The sequence below is a fragment of the Haliaeetus albicilla genome, chromosome 2, assembly GCF_947461875.1.
Source record: "Haliaeetus albicilla chromosome 2, bHalAlb1.1, whole genome shotgun sequence".
Lineage (NCBI taxonomy): Eukaryota > Metazoa > Chordata > Aves > Accipitriformes > Accipitridae > Haliaeetus > Haliaeetus albicilla.
Window position 1 is genome coordinate 65,809,999 of NC_091484.1, and position 15,964 is coordinate 65,825,962.

Consider the following 15,964-nt stretch of genomic DNA (forward strand, 5'->3'; position numbering starts at 1 on the left):
GAGAAAGGATCCAATGATTCAATGTTCAGGCAATATTTTTTTCTATTTTTTCTATTGTGTCATAGAATATTGCCTCTATTCTATTTTTTTGTCATATGAAGTAATGAATTACTTTTTATAAAGCACAGAAATTATTCACACTGAAATAGATAAAAAGTCACTCCAGTCAAAATCTATGCTAATGTGTCTCCTGTTTACTACACTTAGTGACACTATAAGCACCTTTGCTGTCTCCCAACACGCATACACAACTCTGAACTACCACTTTAGACAATGACCTACTGCACCATGCTGCAATCAGTTAAAAAAACACTTCTTAAAGACACAAATCCATTTTAAAAATCTATATCTTAGTGTAGTGGGATAAAATACCATGAATATGGAAGAAATGTTTAGTGCCCTTCATTGTTTATTGCCCTTTAGTTGCCCTCAGCAAAATTCACATAAGGAAAACATATTACCACTTCTTGATACATTTCCTAGTTAACTATAGAAAGTTTACTATACCCTCCAGATAACATATGAATGCGATGCCACTTAAGAAATAAGAGACAGCAATAATCTGAGAGTTGCAGAGAAACCTTTCATACAGTGAAGAACTAGAAAAAGAAAAAAGAAGGAAAAAGCTCCCCCTCCAAAGGGTTTTTTCCTTTAAAATTAACTCTTGATCTATGGACTTTTAGTAGCTGATGAAGTATCACACAATCTAAAAAAATAATGCAAATAATATATATCTATATACATTTTTATATGCACACAAATAAAATTTGGCAAAAATAGAACATTTAAAGTTAACCTAGTATTTATCCTGTCAATGATAATTGCAGGCGTAGACATGAGGAAGCTCTTTTCTGCAGCAGGCATTCAGTGCGTTCACACTCTTAACACTCTTAAACTCCAATTACTTCCACTGGTAGAGTTAGTACCTTTCAAAATTATACTTTGCTTAGGTGAGAGTGAACAGTCACCATGCCACCCCTGATGAGCAACGCAGGACATGAAACAGCCCACAGATTTCTTGTCCTGCCCAAATAGCTAGAAATCTAATTGGGGCAGAGGAAAACAAAATATGATAAATACAGCCATGTGAGTCAGGAAGGAAAACAAGAAAAAACCAGTATGGGCTTATGTGGAAACAAACATAGGTACCTATCCACGTAGTGTTTCTACCCAATGCATTAATGAAACAACATTTTTCAATTACCAGTCTGCTATATTCTTTCCCATTAACAGGGTGGTTTCACAAGCCACTGAACTGTATCTTTGATGTTCATGATAACCCTTCCTAACTCTTTGTGAACTACACTACTTAAATCCCCTCAAACGTCTGTTTATTTTTTCTTGTAACTTATTCCTACAGTGTGAGATTAACAGACACAGAGTAGGCCTTCAGGCACTAAGAATGTAAATTAGCCTAATCTCAAGAAAACAAGATGTGCACTTAACCATAAATATTTTTTTATAATCACATCAAACATAACATACCTGGTATTCAGTTCTATATAAATTAGTTCTTGCGTCAGATCTCCTTCTGAGGTTATCCAAAACCCAAACACATAACATTATTTTTACTCTTCCAGGTCTGAATAATATTTACAGACACTAATGCTATATCCATTTCTACAATCATTCAAGACACATTATATAACTTTATTTTTTTATTTGACAAGCAGCAGTATCATGTCCGTCATTTTTTTTTTTACATTTTAATGTAGATACAATTATTAGGTTATCTGTCATATTACAATATTTAGTTTTTGGGGGTGGTTTGTGGTTTGGTTTTTTTTGTTTTTTTGTTTGTTTTTTTTTTACATTGTCTTAAGATACATTAAAAAACATCAACTGCAAACGTGAAAGGGAAGGGGGGAAAAAAAAAAAAAAGCATGGTACCCAACCAATTTTCCACATTTCAGCAATACTTCACTCATTCTTTTAGTAAAGTTTTAAGAAATGTCATAATGACATGAGCTTGAAATATCTATAGGCATTTTCATTGACGCTCATGACATGGCACTGGTGATGTTGTAAACAGCAGAAAAACAGGGGCTGCCAAGTGACCAATTATGGAGGCACAGGCCTGCCTCTTCCCACAGGAACACACCAAACAGTGACAGCAATGATCTCCTTACAATCATACCTGCAGGATAGCAACATCATGCTACATAACTGTATTCGTCTGCAGAGGCCTGGCTTCGCTCTATGTACTGTTTGTCTATCAGAACTTCAATACACTTCTTAATCATGCTGATACTTGGGTTAAACCTAGCTCTTGATTGGCTAATTACCTGCAAAAGAAAGACAGTTTTTTTGTGTTATTTTTATTTACGACAGTTATAAATGCTATAGAAATATTCGCTAAGGGGTTTAAGGCAAATTCAGTATATTTTTCTTTTGAAGACAGGATTAAATAAACCTGGAATAGTTCATTTGTAACAATCAACAAAGCATCTCTATACATTAGCGTCAGGACACTTAAACTGACTGTTCAGTTTATTGGTTCAGTTTGCCTGCATGTTAACCAGATCTTTTCAGTCCTCCTGCTTGCTTAGTTTGCCATAGTACAAATGAAGATAAATATTCAGGTTAAAAATTAATCTAATATTAACACATTTGTTCACTGTTATCACAGTTTAAGCAAAGTGAAAATTTTGTAAGACCATATCTGCCTTTCCATGCTGGCTTTGCTAACTGACTTCTCTTCCTAAACTAGGTCTCCTTTACTTCTGTTTATGTGCTTTCATTGTTCCAGAATATTTAATTTATGGATTCGCAAATTTTGTTTGAGTTACAGCAGTCTTACTTGGAAATGAAACATCTGAAGAATGTGTTAATCTTAGTCTTCCTAAGTTTATACAATTCTGAATGGTTAAATTTCACTTGATTGTATTTTTCAAAACTACCTCTAAAGTTGAACACAATTTTCTTCACATCCATCACCACTTTTGTTATCATAAAAAGCCAGAGAAGACATTTTCATTTAATAAAGATTTGTGAAACCTGTGTTTTCTTTCTAGCATTAAAAAGACATGTTTAGAAGACATGTAAGCAGGTACATAGCAAATTACCAAAAAATCTGACTATGATGTTATAATAAGACCTTATTCATTCTTGAATAGCACAGTTTACATACATTAAAAATGCAACCTATGCTCAGAGATTCTACTGCACTAGGCAATCAAACTTGCAAGAAAAAAATAACACTTCTTTTTCAGGAAATTTGCTGAAAAGCCCTAGATGACACTTTTCATCACAAAAGACACAGCCCAAGTAGTAATAATATTGTAAAGTTACACTACTTCATTGCTGTTGCAGCCACCAGGATATGAGATGTGAGCTGAATTTGTTGTTTTGTCTAAAATCAGCCCATGTAATGCTGTATATCTGCTCCTTGAACTGCTCTGCTGCCCGGAAGGTGTAAATGGAGTCCCCCTACCACTGACGTCCCTTCCTACACAATTTGAGACAATCAGGATGAACCTCTCTTTCTTCAGTCACTGAAGACAGACCTACAATTTGGTGAATTCCATCTGGCTATGCTGGAACTTTGTAACACACACAGTAAAAAATTATTTATTGTAAAAACAAATCTATATATGCATTCTGGAATAAACTGCCACTGCAGGCAAAACTTAGATGTCTCTTAATAGTTCTTAGTTTTGCCCATTCTCTTGTAGAGAAGAGGAGGAAATGGTGTGTAGTAACAGAATATGCATATCTAGTAACTTGGAAAATTTTTCAAACAAAAGATCTTACTACTCAAGTGTCACAACATATTTTGCCTGTAGTTTCTCATTTGTTCTGTACATAAAGTGATTTTTACTTCAGCTGGATTTCCTGTTTTCTTTACAACTTTTCACGGCTGGCTTTGTCCCAGCTCTAGAGCTTGCTGGAGCCCTCTGTGAGCCAACAGAACTCACCAGGTAGAACTCACCCAGCAAAGCAAACAAAAAGCTCAAAAGAGCGAGTTTTGTTGGGCTAGCAGCCAAGGGTCTGGTACATTCCACAGCAGTACAAATGAGAAGAAACTTGGTGCTAACAAGCTAATAGATCTGCTTAGATTTCACTTAACTTCAGCCCTACACTCAAACTGATTGTATCATCATACTTCATGTATTTACTTAGGACAGAAAGAACAAAAGATAGAATTTTGTATTGGTAAGAGGTTTTTTGGGTTTTGGGTTTTTTTGTTTTATCAAAGATAATACAAATAAGAAGGATGGATAGAAATACCCGGTAGTCAGAATAAAAAATTTTATGGGAATGACTGCATTAAACCTTTCCCCTTCACTACTCCCACCAACCTTATTCACTTTAAGGGAAAAGCTACCTTGTCCTGCAAGCGACTGCAGCATGGAGCTAGAAGTAAAACTATCAGGGTGTATCTAACACAATTAACAATTCAGCAAAGACCACATGCTGACATATAAAGGTCTACCAAGGGCCTTGAGTATTTTCTTGGACACCTCACCCTAAATGAATGTGTGGTGCTGTAGTCTAACTGTTAGAGCTAACTACATTAAGGCTAGGAGTCTTTCAATCATATCTCCAACAACAGTATAACCCTGCCCTTATATCTCAGAAAAAATATTAATGAGGTGAGAAAATATTAACCATTCATAGTAAACAGACTTCTTTTTTGAAATATTCTTACCCCCTAAGAAGTCAGACTAGAAATTTTAAGTGAATACATCATATATAAGCATATAAACATCATGATAAAAGTTACAATGTCACCATAATTAGTAACATAATTAGTAACAATATCAAGAAATAAAAAGGCTCTTGACAGTAAATCAAATCTTACTACAAGGTTAACAGGGGAAAAAAAAGGAAGTTGTACAGCCAAGTAGTTACGCATAGTCTAAAAGTTTAGCAGAAGTGATGGCTATTCATTTTTTAGTAACAGTCAGTCTAGTGAGAAAGCTGAGCATGTTCAGCTCAGAACCACCTGGCAGTTTGGCCTTATTCATTCAACATGAAGCAAAACTGAGCTCAATGCAGAGTTACTGAGCTCAGTGCAGACATAATTAGGTAAAATTTCCACTTAACATGAGATTTGAATCTGTGTGTTTAAGCAGTAACTATACAAAAAAATGTGTCACCCCGCAATTTGCTCTAAAACCTGGCAATAATTCTGAAGTGCCTAAGAGTACATCTTTATCATAGACTGTAGAGAAGACACCTAACAATTTAAAGAATCAAGCTCAGGTCCCAGTAACAGTTTAGCTGAGGTAGCATTGAGATTGGCACAGATTAATTCAGAGTGCAAAAAAAGAAGGAAAAATTAATCCTAGTGGATTTTGGCACTGCTTCACGTTATCGCTTGAGGTTTCACAATTTTAAGGCTACATCAGGTCCCCACACTATACTGCAGCATAGATATCAATAAGTTAGAAGCCTAGCCTTCATTTTTAAATGCTGTAATCCATCTAGGATGTAAGTAGTATTCAAAATTGAGAACTACAGACTAAATGATAAAGGATATGATTTCCAAAAGTGTCATCAATTTAGTTAAAAGCTAAGGTAAAAAACCAGTACAGGTGGATGTGGCTGGCGATAGATAAGTGGAGCACCAATTTTACTCTCTACTTAGCTTTTAACTGAGTAACAATCAAAATATCCGTCTTTCTTACAAAGCATGAAAAACCTCCTGATGCTAAGTAGACCATACTATTCTGCAAGAGCACTGCAAGAGCAAAATGCAGCAAAGGCATGTCAGATAGTGCCCCCTGAGTTAAACAAAGAAAGAAGCAACCAGAAACGATTTTTTGTTTCCGAAACATAAAAATTTGTAATCTATTCCAGCCTTACAAACTGATCTCAAGCAAAGTACACTTTGAAAACTTTTTCTAAGAATTTGAGAGAATTTTGAGAGAATTTGAGAAAAAAAGTATTTTCAAAGATGAAACAGGGCTTGCCTACCATTTTCTAGTTTTAACTGTAAATTCTTACAGGATTTCATTATAATTGCATGGATAGTTTAAGTAACAGGAAACCAAATAACCAAAGATTTTGAGAATAATCAGGACCTACGCTGCCTCACCTTTTAGATATTAAAAATCAGATTCCTTAAATTAAGCTTGCTTTCAGAGTGTTTGTGTACAAGCACTATTTCAACAGCCAAAACCTTTAAGATGCCTCACATTGCAAGTTCTGGGCTCACAAGCTCTCTGTAGCTGCTTATTTTTTTTAGGAAATAAAAATTAAGTGGTGGTTGTGGTAAACTGTTTCCTCCACCACCACAAGACAGAAAGCACACAGCAGATCTTAAAATGACTAAATGCCTCTCCACCTCCATGCTCAAAATTGTCAAATACAGCAGGAATCTTTATTCCCTCTCCTACCAGTCTGCTCTGAAGGTACCCAGCAAGGCTCAGGAGACACAAGAATGAATTAAGACTGAAGAATGAACGCCTTGGAAGGCTGAGAAAACTAAAACTGGGAACTGGTTGGTAGGAGCAAAGGTTAGGTTGAAATAAGAAACAGAATTAGGCAGGCAACTAGAACAGATGGGAAAGTGTGAGAAAAACGAAAGAAATAGCACTTCCTTTCCAGCCAGTCTGTGACAGTTCACAGATCATTAATCTAGAATCTAAAAAATCTAGACAACTGTACTGCTTAATGGAAAAGGGAAATTAAGAAGTGCATGTCTATATACTCAAGACAACTTTAAAAATTTAAGCCATGAATTAGAATAAAATCATGATTAGAGCTCACTATTGGCTAAGTGCTTCTGTGAAAATTCCATACCTAGAATATTCATACTCACGTTTTGAAATGAACCTAATAGCTCTAGCAATGATTCTTATAGTATACAACATCCATTGGCATAGAACCAGCCAACAGGGAAGAGCAAGCACAAAGGCACTTAATGCTTTAGTGCTAAGAAACATTTACAAGATTGAGTGATCAAGCCAGTGCTCCAGTACTGCAGTTCAAAGTAGACTCCAATGAAATTCTCACTAATTTCACTGAGGTAATAGTTTTGACGCAGGAGAGTTTTGTGGTCAGATGTTTTAGCCAACTATCTTGAAGACTTTCATCAAATCATGCTGAAGAAGAGGATTTTATCTTACCTCCTGAATAAGAGCATTATGTCGCAACACTTTACGTGCTTTCATGATACGGACTATAGCAGCTTGAAGATACATTTTTCTGTCTTCATCTACAGCACTTCTGGTCTGCTCCATCTCCTGCAATATAGGAAGAACAGTAATGCTTAAAATATAGTAAGATCAATAAACACTTCATAGAAGTATCTTCAATCTATACTTTTTCCTTTATTAAAAGTGGTCAATTAATACAAAAATCTAGGTGAAGTTCAATTCCAGGCAAAGTACTTCCATAAATCAAGAATATCAGGTTTCATGAAAGTCAGCAGGAAGGTAGGAGAGACATCCAAACCAATGTTTTTGCTAGGGAGAAAGGCAGGCAGAATTTACTACAATGTATTGAGTTTAGCAGCACATATGTCTCTTGTACAAAATTCTATGTCTTAGGAGATACAGAGGAAACATGGATTATCAACACTGGAGTTAATTTTAGTTGCCAAAGGACACAAAACCATAGGAAAACAGAGTTGATTGGTTCTGCTGTTCCTGGAATAAGTTGCTTTTATAAACACCACCAATAAAAAAGTCTCATTAGATAAGAAAAGCTAAATGTCAATCCCATTTGGTACAAAAGGAATAGCTCTTGTTTATCTTTTTCTTCTACTTTCTTATTCCCTATTCCATCTTCTCTTGCCTATATTTTAAGTACAAAAAATTTGCAGTGCTTAAGCATTAAGCTTATTAATTAAACAATTTCTTTATGGTGATGTAAATCTTACACAGGGACTCTTACATCTGCTTACACCAAACTAGTACAATAAATTTGTTTCTAGAAAAATAAGCTTCCTAAGCTGTTCAAGCTAGGAACACCAAAGAATACTTGCCTGTGGCGTGTCTTTCTGCATTGATGTAGTAATTTTAAATTTTGTTCGTTTACTGCTGAAGTTCATATTTAAAGAAAACGTAGACTCTGCCTCTATATCTTCCTGCAATAAAGACTCTTTTTAAAAAAAACAGAAATGGAACCAGAAAATGGTAACAATTTACTTTGAAAAATCACAGTTAGGGGTTTGCATACATACAAACAATTTCAGATTTGTAGTTAGAAATTCTAAAATGCCACTTGAACCAGCTCAATATTTTTTATGCTACAGTTTAACTAACCTAGAAATCAAGTCTATTTTACAAAACAGTATAAAGAACTTTGACATACATAAATTTTGTTAACAAGTCAATATGATTAAAGCAATTAGTTGCAAACACTCTCCATTTAAACTCATTTTCTCCCTGCAAAGAAAGTAGGATTTGCATTTATTTATAGCAGAACCTCAAAAGAAAGAGCTGTTGCTTTCACAACTACTACTAGTGCTGCCTTCCAGAACTTAAGGAAGAACATGTAAGCATTTTGTTATGTTATAGCAGAAACAGTTGACAAACTGCAACTTCTACAGTTCCACATCTATCTATACTTTTCTAATTTTTTCCTGTCAGAATCTCAATTCTTTTCCACATGTAAAAGTCCATTTCCTTCAATAAATGGTAACTATTCTATGCAGGCCAAACACCTTTATGTTCAACAGGATGACCCAACCAATCTCTGCAGTTTCCAGGCAAGAGTCTGTGCAAGTACTACCAATTTCCAGCAGAAGAAAGTTACTGGGCTTCCTTAGACTTTGGAGTCTTGCCACACGATGGTTGCCTCAAGCGCAAATACTTTAGTAAACACAGTCAATATTTATCTAAGCATATACTCAAAATAATATTAATTCTAATTTTATATTCTGCAACAAATATTCTTTATTATAACATTTTATAATATCCAGGCATAGGATAGAAAATTTGACATGAAAGGGGAAAGATCAATAGCTTTAAAAAATATAAGCTAACATTAACTTTTAACATTATTCTGCTTACATGGTTGAGTATAAACCAAAATAAATTGTGTGTTGTGCATGAACTCAAAAAGCGTTATTCTAATGAACCAATAAATTTTGCCAAAAGTTTCTTGTTTTCTTTTTCCTCTTTCAGAAAAAGAACAAACAAAAGCAAACTACAGCATTTAATACACTGTACTTTTCTTTCTGGCTCATATACTGGTAAAGAGAAGTTAGTGTATTTAATTTCACTGCTTAAGCCACTAAACTCCACTGGCTTATTCAATAAGTAAGCTGATAGACTGTCTACAGATCTGCTTTCACATTGCTGGATGGAGTGCAAAGAAAACAGAATTAGCAGAGACGTTTGAATACAACAGCCTAGAAGTTAAAGAACCAGAAAACATAGTGGTAAACATTAAAACATAAAAGGGTTGGAAAGCTGTATCATTCACTCTTCAATGACATATGCTTAAAGAAACTGGGCAAACCTTACAGAACAGTTATAAATAAATGTAAATCCTTTAAATAATGGGCAACTTTCTAAGATTATGAAAAATCTCATTGTTTTCTATAATAGCTCCCAGTGTTACATTTCACCCATGGTTTAACAGACATCTTCCCAGCCACTGTTCCAATCTGAGCTCATTTCTAGATATTGGAAATATGTCCTATGCTTCAGCCAAGCATCAGATCTTTCTTGTGATGTCACTTTCCAGTTTCTAATATTTTCCTGATTTAAAAAAAAAAGCAGCTATCAGAGCAGCTTTGGATTTCTCCTCGTAAGGGAAGTGAACAGCTTATCTTAGCTTCTTCTGCCTGATACTGTCTGAGTAACAGGCTTTCTGGACTAGCTGGAAGCATATGCTAAAGTTTGTATGGTATGCACAGGCACTTCCATAGTGTTTCTTGCATAACAGACGTCTGTGCCCTTCGCTGTATGGGAAAAATGGTAACTGGTTTCACGTAAGTTGTACAGAAGTATGAGCCACAGTCAGAAACAGAACCTGTATCAACCATTGCCTTAACCACAAACAAAGCTCAGACATTACTGGAATTCATGAAACTCATGGAATGATAGTTTGGCCAACTGCAGCAAAAATCCTCTCACACAAGCCCTCCTTGCTGTCTTTCCTCCTCCTTCCTTCTCCTGCAAGCTATCAGCAAGGAAGAACATAGTTGTTGTTACTTTCAGTCTCAATCCCACAAATATTTTTTTTAGGATCTCTGTAAGACTCTTTGGTTTACTACTCGGTCTCCTTCCCATGATTCAGTGCAACTTGGAAAGTGGTGTGTTTAAAGAGTATTCCCTGTGAGAGACTGAAAGAATGAACGTCTCAACCGTTGTGATGGGGCAAGTTCTGCTTAAAGAGAAACCCCGCACAGCCAGGAACCAAGGTGAAAAGCCCATCAGCTCAGACATCAGCAACAGGAGGGGGAGGGCGTGCTGGAGGGTCCAGCTCCCTGTTCTGATAAGCTGTTCTGGTACAAAGATCAAACAATGGCCATGTCTGCAGGGAAGGAGAAGTTACTCCACAAACGACCCCCAAGCCCAAAGGCTCATTAACCTGACGCGTTCGGGTGCCCGCCCGAAGGAAGGGGCAAGGATGATAAAAGGACACCAACTGAAGCCCCGGGTGCACAAGCCCATGGGGACTGGACCCCTTGGCTGACTGGGCCAACGCTGGACCCAGGACCGGTGAAATCTTTCTCTCTTCCTTTTTCTCTCTCTGTCTTCTTCTCTCTTTCCTTATCCACAATCCCCACACCTCATCTGTTTCAAGATATAAACCATTGACCAAGTCTGAGACTAAGAGTGGATCCAGCCGCCCCTGGGCCCTTCTCTGAGGAGGAGTCTAGAAAGCAAGGGGGTCTGCTCTGAACCTCCTGACCCAATGGGAGGGATCTCCTTATTCCCTGAATTGATGTATATGGTTACATGGTTTACAGAAGTAGTCTCATGCCAATTAGTGTTGTGAGAAACCCTGCCACCTACTACCAGCCTCCCCAGTTCGGTTTGCTTCTGTCATGAATAAAATCTTTAACTGATTGTTTGGTGTCATTTCACCTTAATTTAGCCCAAGGGAATTTCAAATTAAACACGACTCCCTGTTCTGTCCAGTCTGGGTCGTGACAGCCCCTCCAACAGCAATGAGTCGAAAGCCGTATGAATTAAATGCAACAAACAATAATCAGTCCTAGCATTATTACCTTTTCAGCATTCCATGCTGTTATAGGCGTAGAAACCCTATATGACACAGATAGTCTACTTCCTCTTGTCTCTTTCCTTACAAATACAAACTTATAATTGTTCACAAGCGTCAGTAATATAGTTTAGGAAAAAAAAAGAAAACTGTGGATTCTTTAATATTAAAAAAAAACCTCAACAAATATTAGAGTCACAAGACTGAAAACATGAAACTTTTTATATCATTACTGCATACCTTGTCTGAGTCATGGTTGATCATTTTGACATCAAGTAAGGATTTGATGGTTTTTGTCAGTTCCTTCTCATTCATTTGCGTACTATCCTGAAGCTCCTTGTAACTGACAGTTTCACTGTTGTTGAAGGCAAGCAACACTGCCATTTGGTATGTTGTGACCATGGCTACATAAGGTTTGCACAAATAATTCATTTTTACTTCACCTGTAATGATACAAGTAGTATTTTATAAACTGATGGAATGTGCTGAAAAGTCTTCTGAAGCCTAACTACTAGAGCTCCTCATACATTTCCAGACATTCAGTTCATACCTAAGTATGCATTTAACACTTGAAATGGGAAGATGAAAACTGATGTTGTGAATTTACAAATATAGAATGTGGTCTGCAAGAAAAAATCCTGAGTAACTACAGATACTAGAACAATAGTGTTTTCATTAAAAAAGGAAACCTACAGTGTTGAATTTGAATAATACAATATAATTTATAGTAATAAAAAAAGGAAATTCCAAATAGCCTCAACACATTACAATGCATAAACTTCAATTAGTAATAGCTTACACAGAATCACAGAATAGTGATTACAGGAAAGTTGTTCCAAGTAAAGATTTAAAAACAAAATAAAAGATCTGTCATTAAAAATTTTTCACAATATTCTTATAGTCTTTAAATTCCCCTGAAATTTAAAAATATTTAAAAAAAAAAAAGAGAGGAAAAAAAGCACTGAAGAAATCTGCCTGAAAACAGATTTAGATTTTCTGTGTGAAGGTGAGTGTGTGTTAACAGCAACCTTCTTTTATCAGAACTAAACTTTCATTACATTATATTGTTGTATGCTAGCCTGGTTTTCAGCTCCATGCAGTATGTTGTGGTGCTCAGCCATTAAAGCCTGATATTGAAAGCACTTGAAATAAAATACGATTGACTGATATTACTAAACTAAGCTACAATTGTATATATATCTTCTAAGATGTTTTTTAACATATATTTCTATATAGTAAATATAACCATAAGTAAAAATATATATGTATTTACTTAGATACATATTTGAGTAAAATAGTATAATATGTATTTTTAAAATTATTTAATATTCAGCTAAGAGACATCTGATACTACAGAAACAATTTGTCCTGGTTTTGGCTGGGACAGAGTTAATTTTCTTTCCAGTAGCTGGTATAGTGCTATGTTTCGGATTTAGTATGAGAAGAATGGTGATAACACACTGATGTTTTTAGTTGTTGCTAAGTAGTGTTTAGGCTAAGACAAGGATTTTTCAGCTTCTAATGCCCAGCCAGCAAGAAGGCTGGAGGGGCACAAGAAGTTGGGAGGGGACACAGCCAGGACAGCTGACCCAAACTGGCCAAAGGAATATTCCCTACCGTGTGACGTCATGCCCAGTATATAAACTGGGGGGAGTTGGCCTGGGGGTGATCACTGCTCAGGAACTAACTGTGCATCTTGTATTGTGCATCACTTGTTCTGCATATTCCAATTCTTTTATTATTGTCATTATTGCCATTTTATTATTATTATTATCATTATTATTTTCCTCTTTTCTGTCCTACTAAACTGTTCTTATCTCAACCCACGAGTTTTATTTCCCACCCCCCACCCCCGATTCTCTCCCCATCCCACTGCGTGGGGGGGAAGTGAGTGAGCAGCTGCGTGGTGCTCAGTTGCTGGCTGGGGTTAAACCACAACACAATTCCAGGGCAATTGTTATTAACTCAGCAGTTCTACAGTGCCATTTTGTAGTTAAGAATGTACAACCCTAGTTTTACTTGGATTTAATAAATCACAGAAAACATGTGCAAGTTTACAAAACTTAAATTTTGGAAATACTAAGCAGCAAATATTAAGTTAATTTATAATGCAGAATAAGTCAGCTGACTTTAGAGTCAGAACATTATTTTGCATATAAAGTCTGTTGCCATTTGAAAAGGACTTTTAACAAATAACTGTCAGTTGTATAGAGCATAAGTTTAGCAAAGCAGTTATTTTTACCTGTACAAAGATAATGTAACCAAGTAAGCTTCCTTCCACTAAAATGCTGACTGTAAAATAATTCAAACTGCAAAACAAAATTAACTTCAGTTAGTCACACTACTTAAAATAGTTTATTATCACACTACCACCCCAGTGTAGAAATACTGGTTTTACGTTCACCATTTTGGATGCAAACATTGCAGATCAATTCATGACAGCATTTTCCTTTAGAAGATAGGTGATGACTGAACATCAGCCATTTACTGAACTACTTGAACATATTAACATACTTGATGACTAAATCAAAAAGATTGGTGACACATTCATACTCTCAAAGCATAAAATACTGTAGTTAAACAGTGTGCCAAAGTATCAACTCTACTGAATTTAAAAGAATTTCTAGGAGGTTTTAGCAATCAATCTTGTTAGGTTTTATTATTCTGTTCCTTACAATTCCATATAAAAACATGTCTATTTTTAGTTTTTCACCTTGGTGAAATCATTCTATATTCTAAGGCTTTGATTTCCTATTTAAAATCAATTCAGAAAATCCATGTTATTGATTTTTTTTTTTTAAATAACATCCTTCAGAAAAACATAAACTTTTAGTTAACAAGTATTGCCCTCAGTCAGCTACACATTGACTTTCATGACAAATCTCATCATACATTCCTGAACATTTTTTAGGGGGAATTCCAAAAGACAAAGCTTGAAAGTGGGCACAGTTTTTGCCACCTTCCAATTTGAGTTTCAGGCTAGACACAACTACATAGTATGCAAACATCTCAGAATCAATACGTGGCTACAGATCCTCACATTTCTGTTGAAACCTTCCAAAACCTATGTTCACAAAGAAGCACACAATTATGATTAAGTAACATTTCAAAGTTGTGCTGACACCCAAAAAGTGAAGCATCCCCTCAAAATCAGTATTTTAAAAACCTTATATGCAAAACTAACACTAGTGGTAAAGCTAATTTCGTCCTTCTTTTTTTGATTTTTAGATGAATTTCTTGTCACTATGAGAAGTGCTACATCAATCATTCTGGAAAGTTTTTTCTCCTGATATTTAAATTATACAGACACACAAATATATAGCAGAACAGGAATATGAAAAAAAAATTACCTCTAAACAAGAAAAGGCCTTAAAAACAACTTAAAAATTCCTCTCTTCTTTAAGAAACAAAGTTTTTGGTTTTGTGCAAGTGAAAATTAGCTATGCAGTTTGAAATCTGGCACTAAAGTGCACAAGTCTGGCTACTGTAAATGAGACTACTTTCCACGAGACTCTAGGAATGCAATTCCTAGAAGATTCTTTCAAAGCTATATTTATGTACATTTAAATGCCATTTTCACCAAAGGAGAATAAGAAAAGGAAGGGCATAAATGAGCCGTGGACTGTGATAAGAAAAATGAAATTTATAGAAAAGCAGCAAAATCATCTTATTCTCATATTATATATAATCCATCAATCCTGCCATTCCTGGAAACTAGGAAGCAATGGAGAGAGAATGAGAAAAAGCCCTAGGAAACAAAAGGAAGCACTGGATGTTGAAAAACAATTAAAAATATTCTAGAATCTAAATCTAGAATCTAAAAAACCTTTTGAGGACATGGCTTCCACCTTATTTATTCTGTGGGCTAAACCAATACAGAAAAGATACTCTGACAAGAAGGAAAAGAATAATTTCTCCAAAGACTAAGTGGAATTTTATGGTAAGGCTTGTAAAAATCAAGATTTTATTTTAACATATGTAATGTAAGAGTCTGATCATTTTGCTTGTAAGGAGAACCATAAAAATGGGCATTTTTAGTAGCTATGGCATTCTCTTGTATGTCCTCTGAAAATAACTGAAATTTCACTGAAAATCCAGCAGAAAAATTAAAATAGAACTCTGACCTTTATCCTATGTATTAGCCCTATAGCCAAGAAGAACAAATCAGACTGCATATATTGGCAAGTGCCTGCTAAACCTTAGTTTTAGTATTTAAGCTTTTTTTTTTTTTTTAAAGAAAAAAATTCAGAAGTTTTGCTCTCATACTTCCCATCTGAAAGAAACAAGAAATTGTGGCTTGGAGACTAATCCTAATTTAAGGTCTAACTGCTTTCTGGTAATGAGAAAAACTTAAGCAGATTTAAACAATTTTTCCTTAAAATGGGATCAAACCTCCCTAAACCCCACATAGCCAACACTGTGTACACATCAGTTTGGTTCACTCTGATTTGGTCTGGCAACTCTGATTAACACCGAAGGAAAATATAAAAAGGGGGACTTTTGACCTCTACGAATCAGGTGTTTCTCTACCCACAAGCTTACGTCGTATGAAAACCAGTATTTGTACACCATGCAAATAAATATGTATTTATAGGAATCTCCAGCAGTCTTGGAGCCTGAAAAAGCTGCTAAACAATTTGCCCAGTTACAGAGATATTCCCACAGTTTGGAGTGCAACTGCAAAATGTTTTTTTCTTTCTGAATCCCAGCCAGAATCCTGAGAGAACTCTCTCTTCATGGGTCAAATGATCAAATTTAACAGTAAAGGCAGACATTGTCAATTTTTCAAAGACTCCCCAAGGTCATGTTCTGTTTCCTCAGGGAATTATGAGTA

The 15,964-nt window shown here is 35.5% G+C and overlaps 1 protein-coding gene across 4 annotated transcripts in view; it reads right to left on the reverse strand.

Annotated features, from left to right (window-relative positions):
* Nucleotides 1-1,774: 1,774 nt before the first annotated feature.
* CUL2 (cullin 2) overlaps nucleotides 1,775-15,964 on the reverse strand; it is a 54,946-nt gene continuing 40,756 nt past the window's right edge. For 3 of the 4 annotated variants that reach the window (XM_069778135.1, XM_069778136.1, XM_069778137.1), the window contains 3 exons: nucleotides 13,373-13,439; nucleotides 11,371-11,573; nucleotides 7,898-8,038 (listed from right to left, as the gene is read on the reverse strand). In XM_069778135.1, the coding sequence (XP_069634236.1) occupies nucleotides 7,913-8,038; nucleotides 11,371-11,573; nucleotides 13,373-13,439 (396 nt within the window). In that variant the 3' untranslated portion in view covers nucleotides 7,898-7,912. Of the gene's footprint in view, nucleotides 2,286-7,076; nucleotides 7,194-7,897; nucleotides 8,039-11,370; nucleotides 11,574-13,372; nucleotides 13,440-15,964 lie in introns of those variants that run through there. The other variant, XM_069778138.1, reaches the window with a different exon arrangement.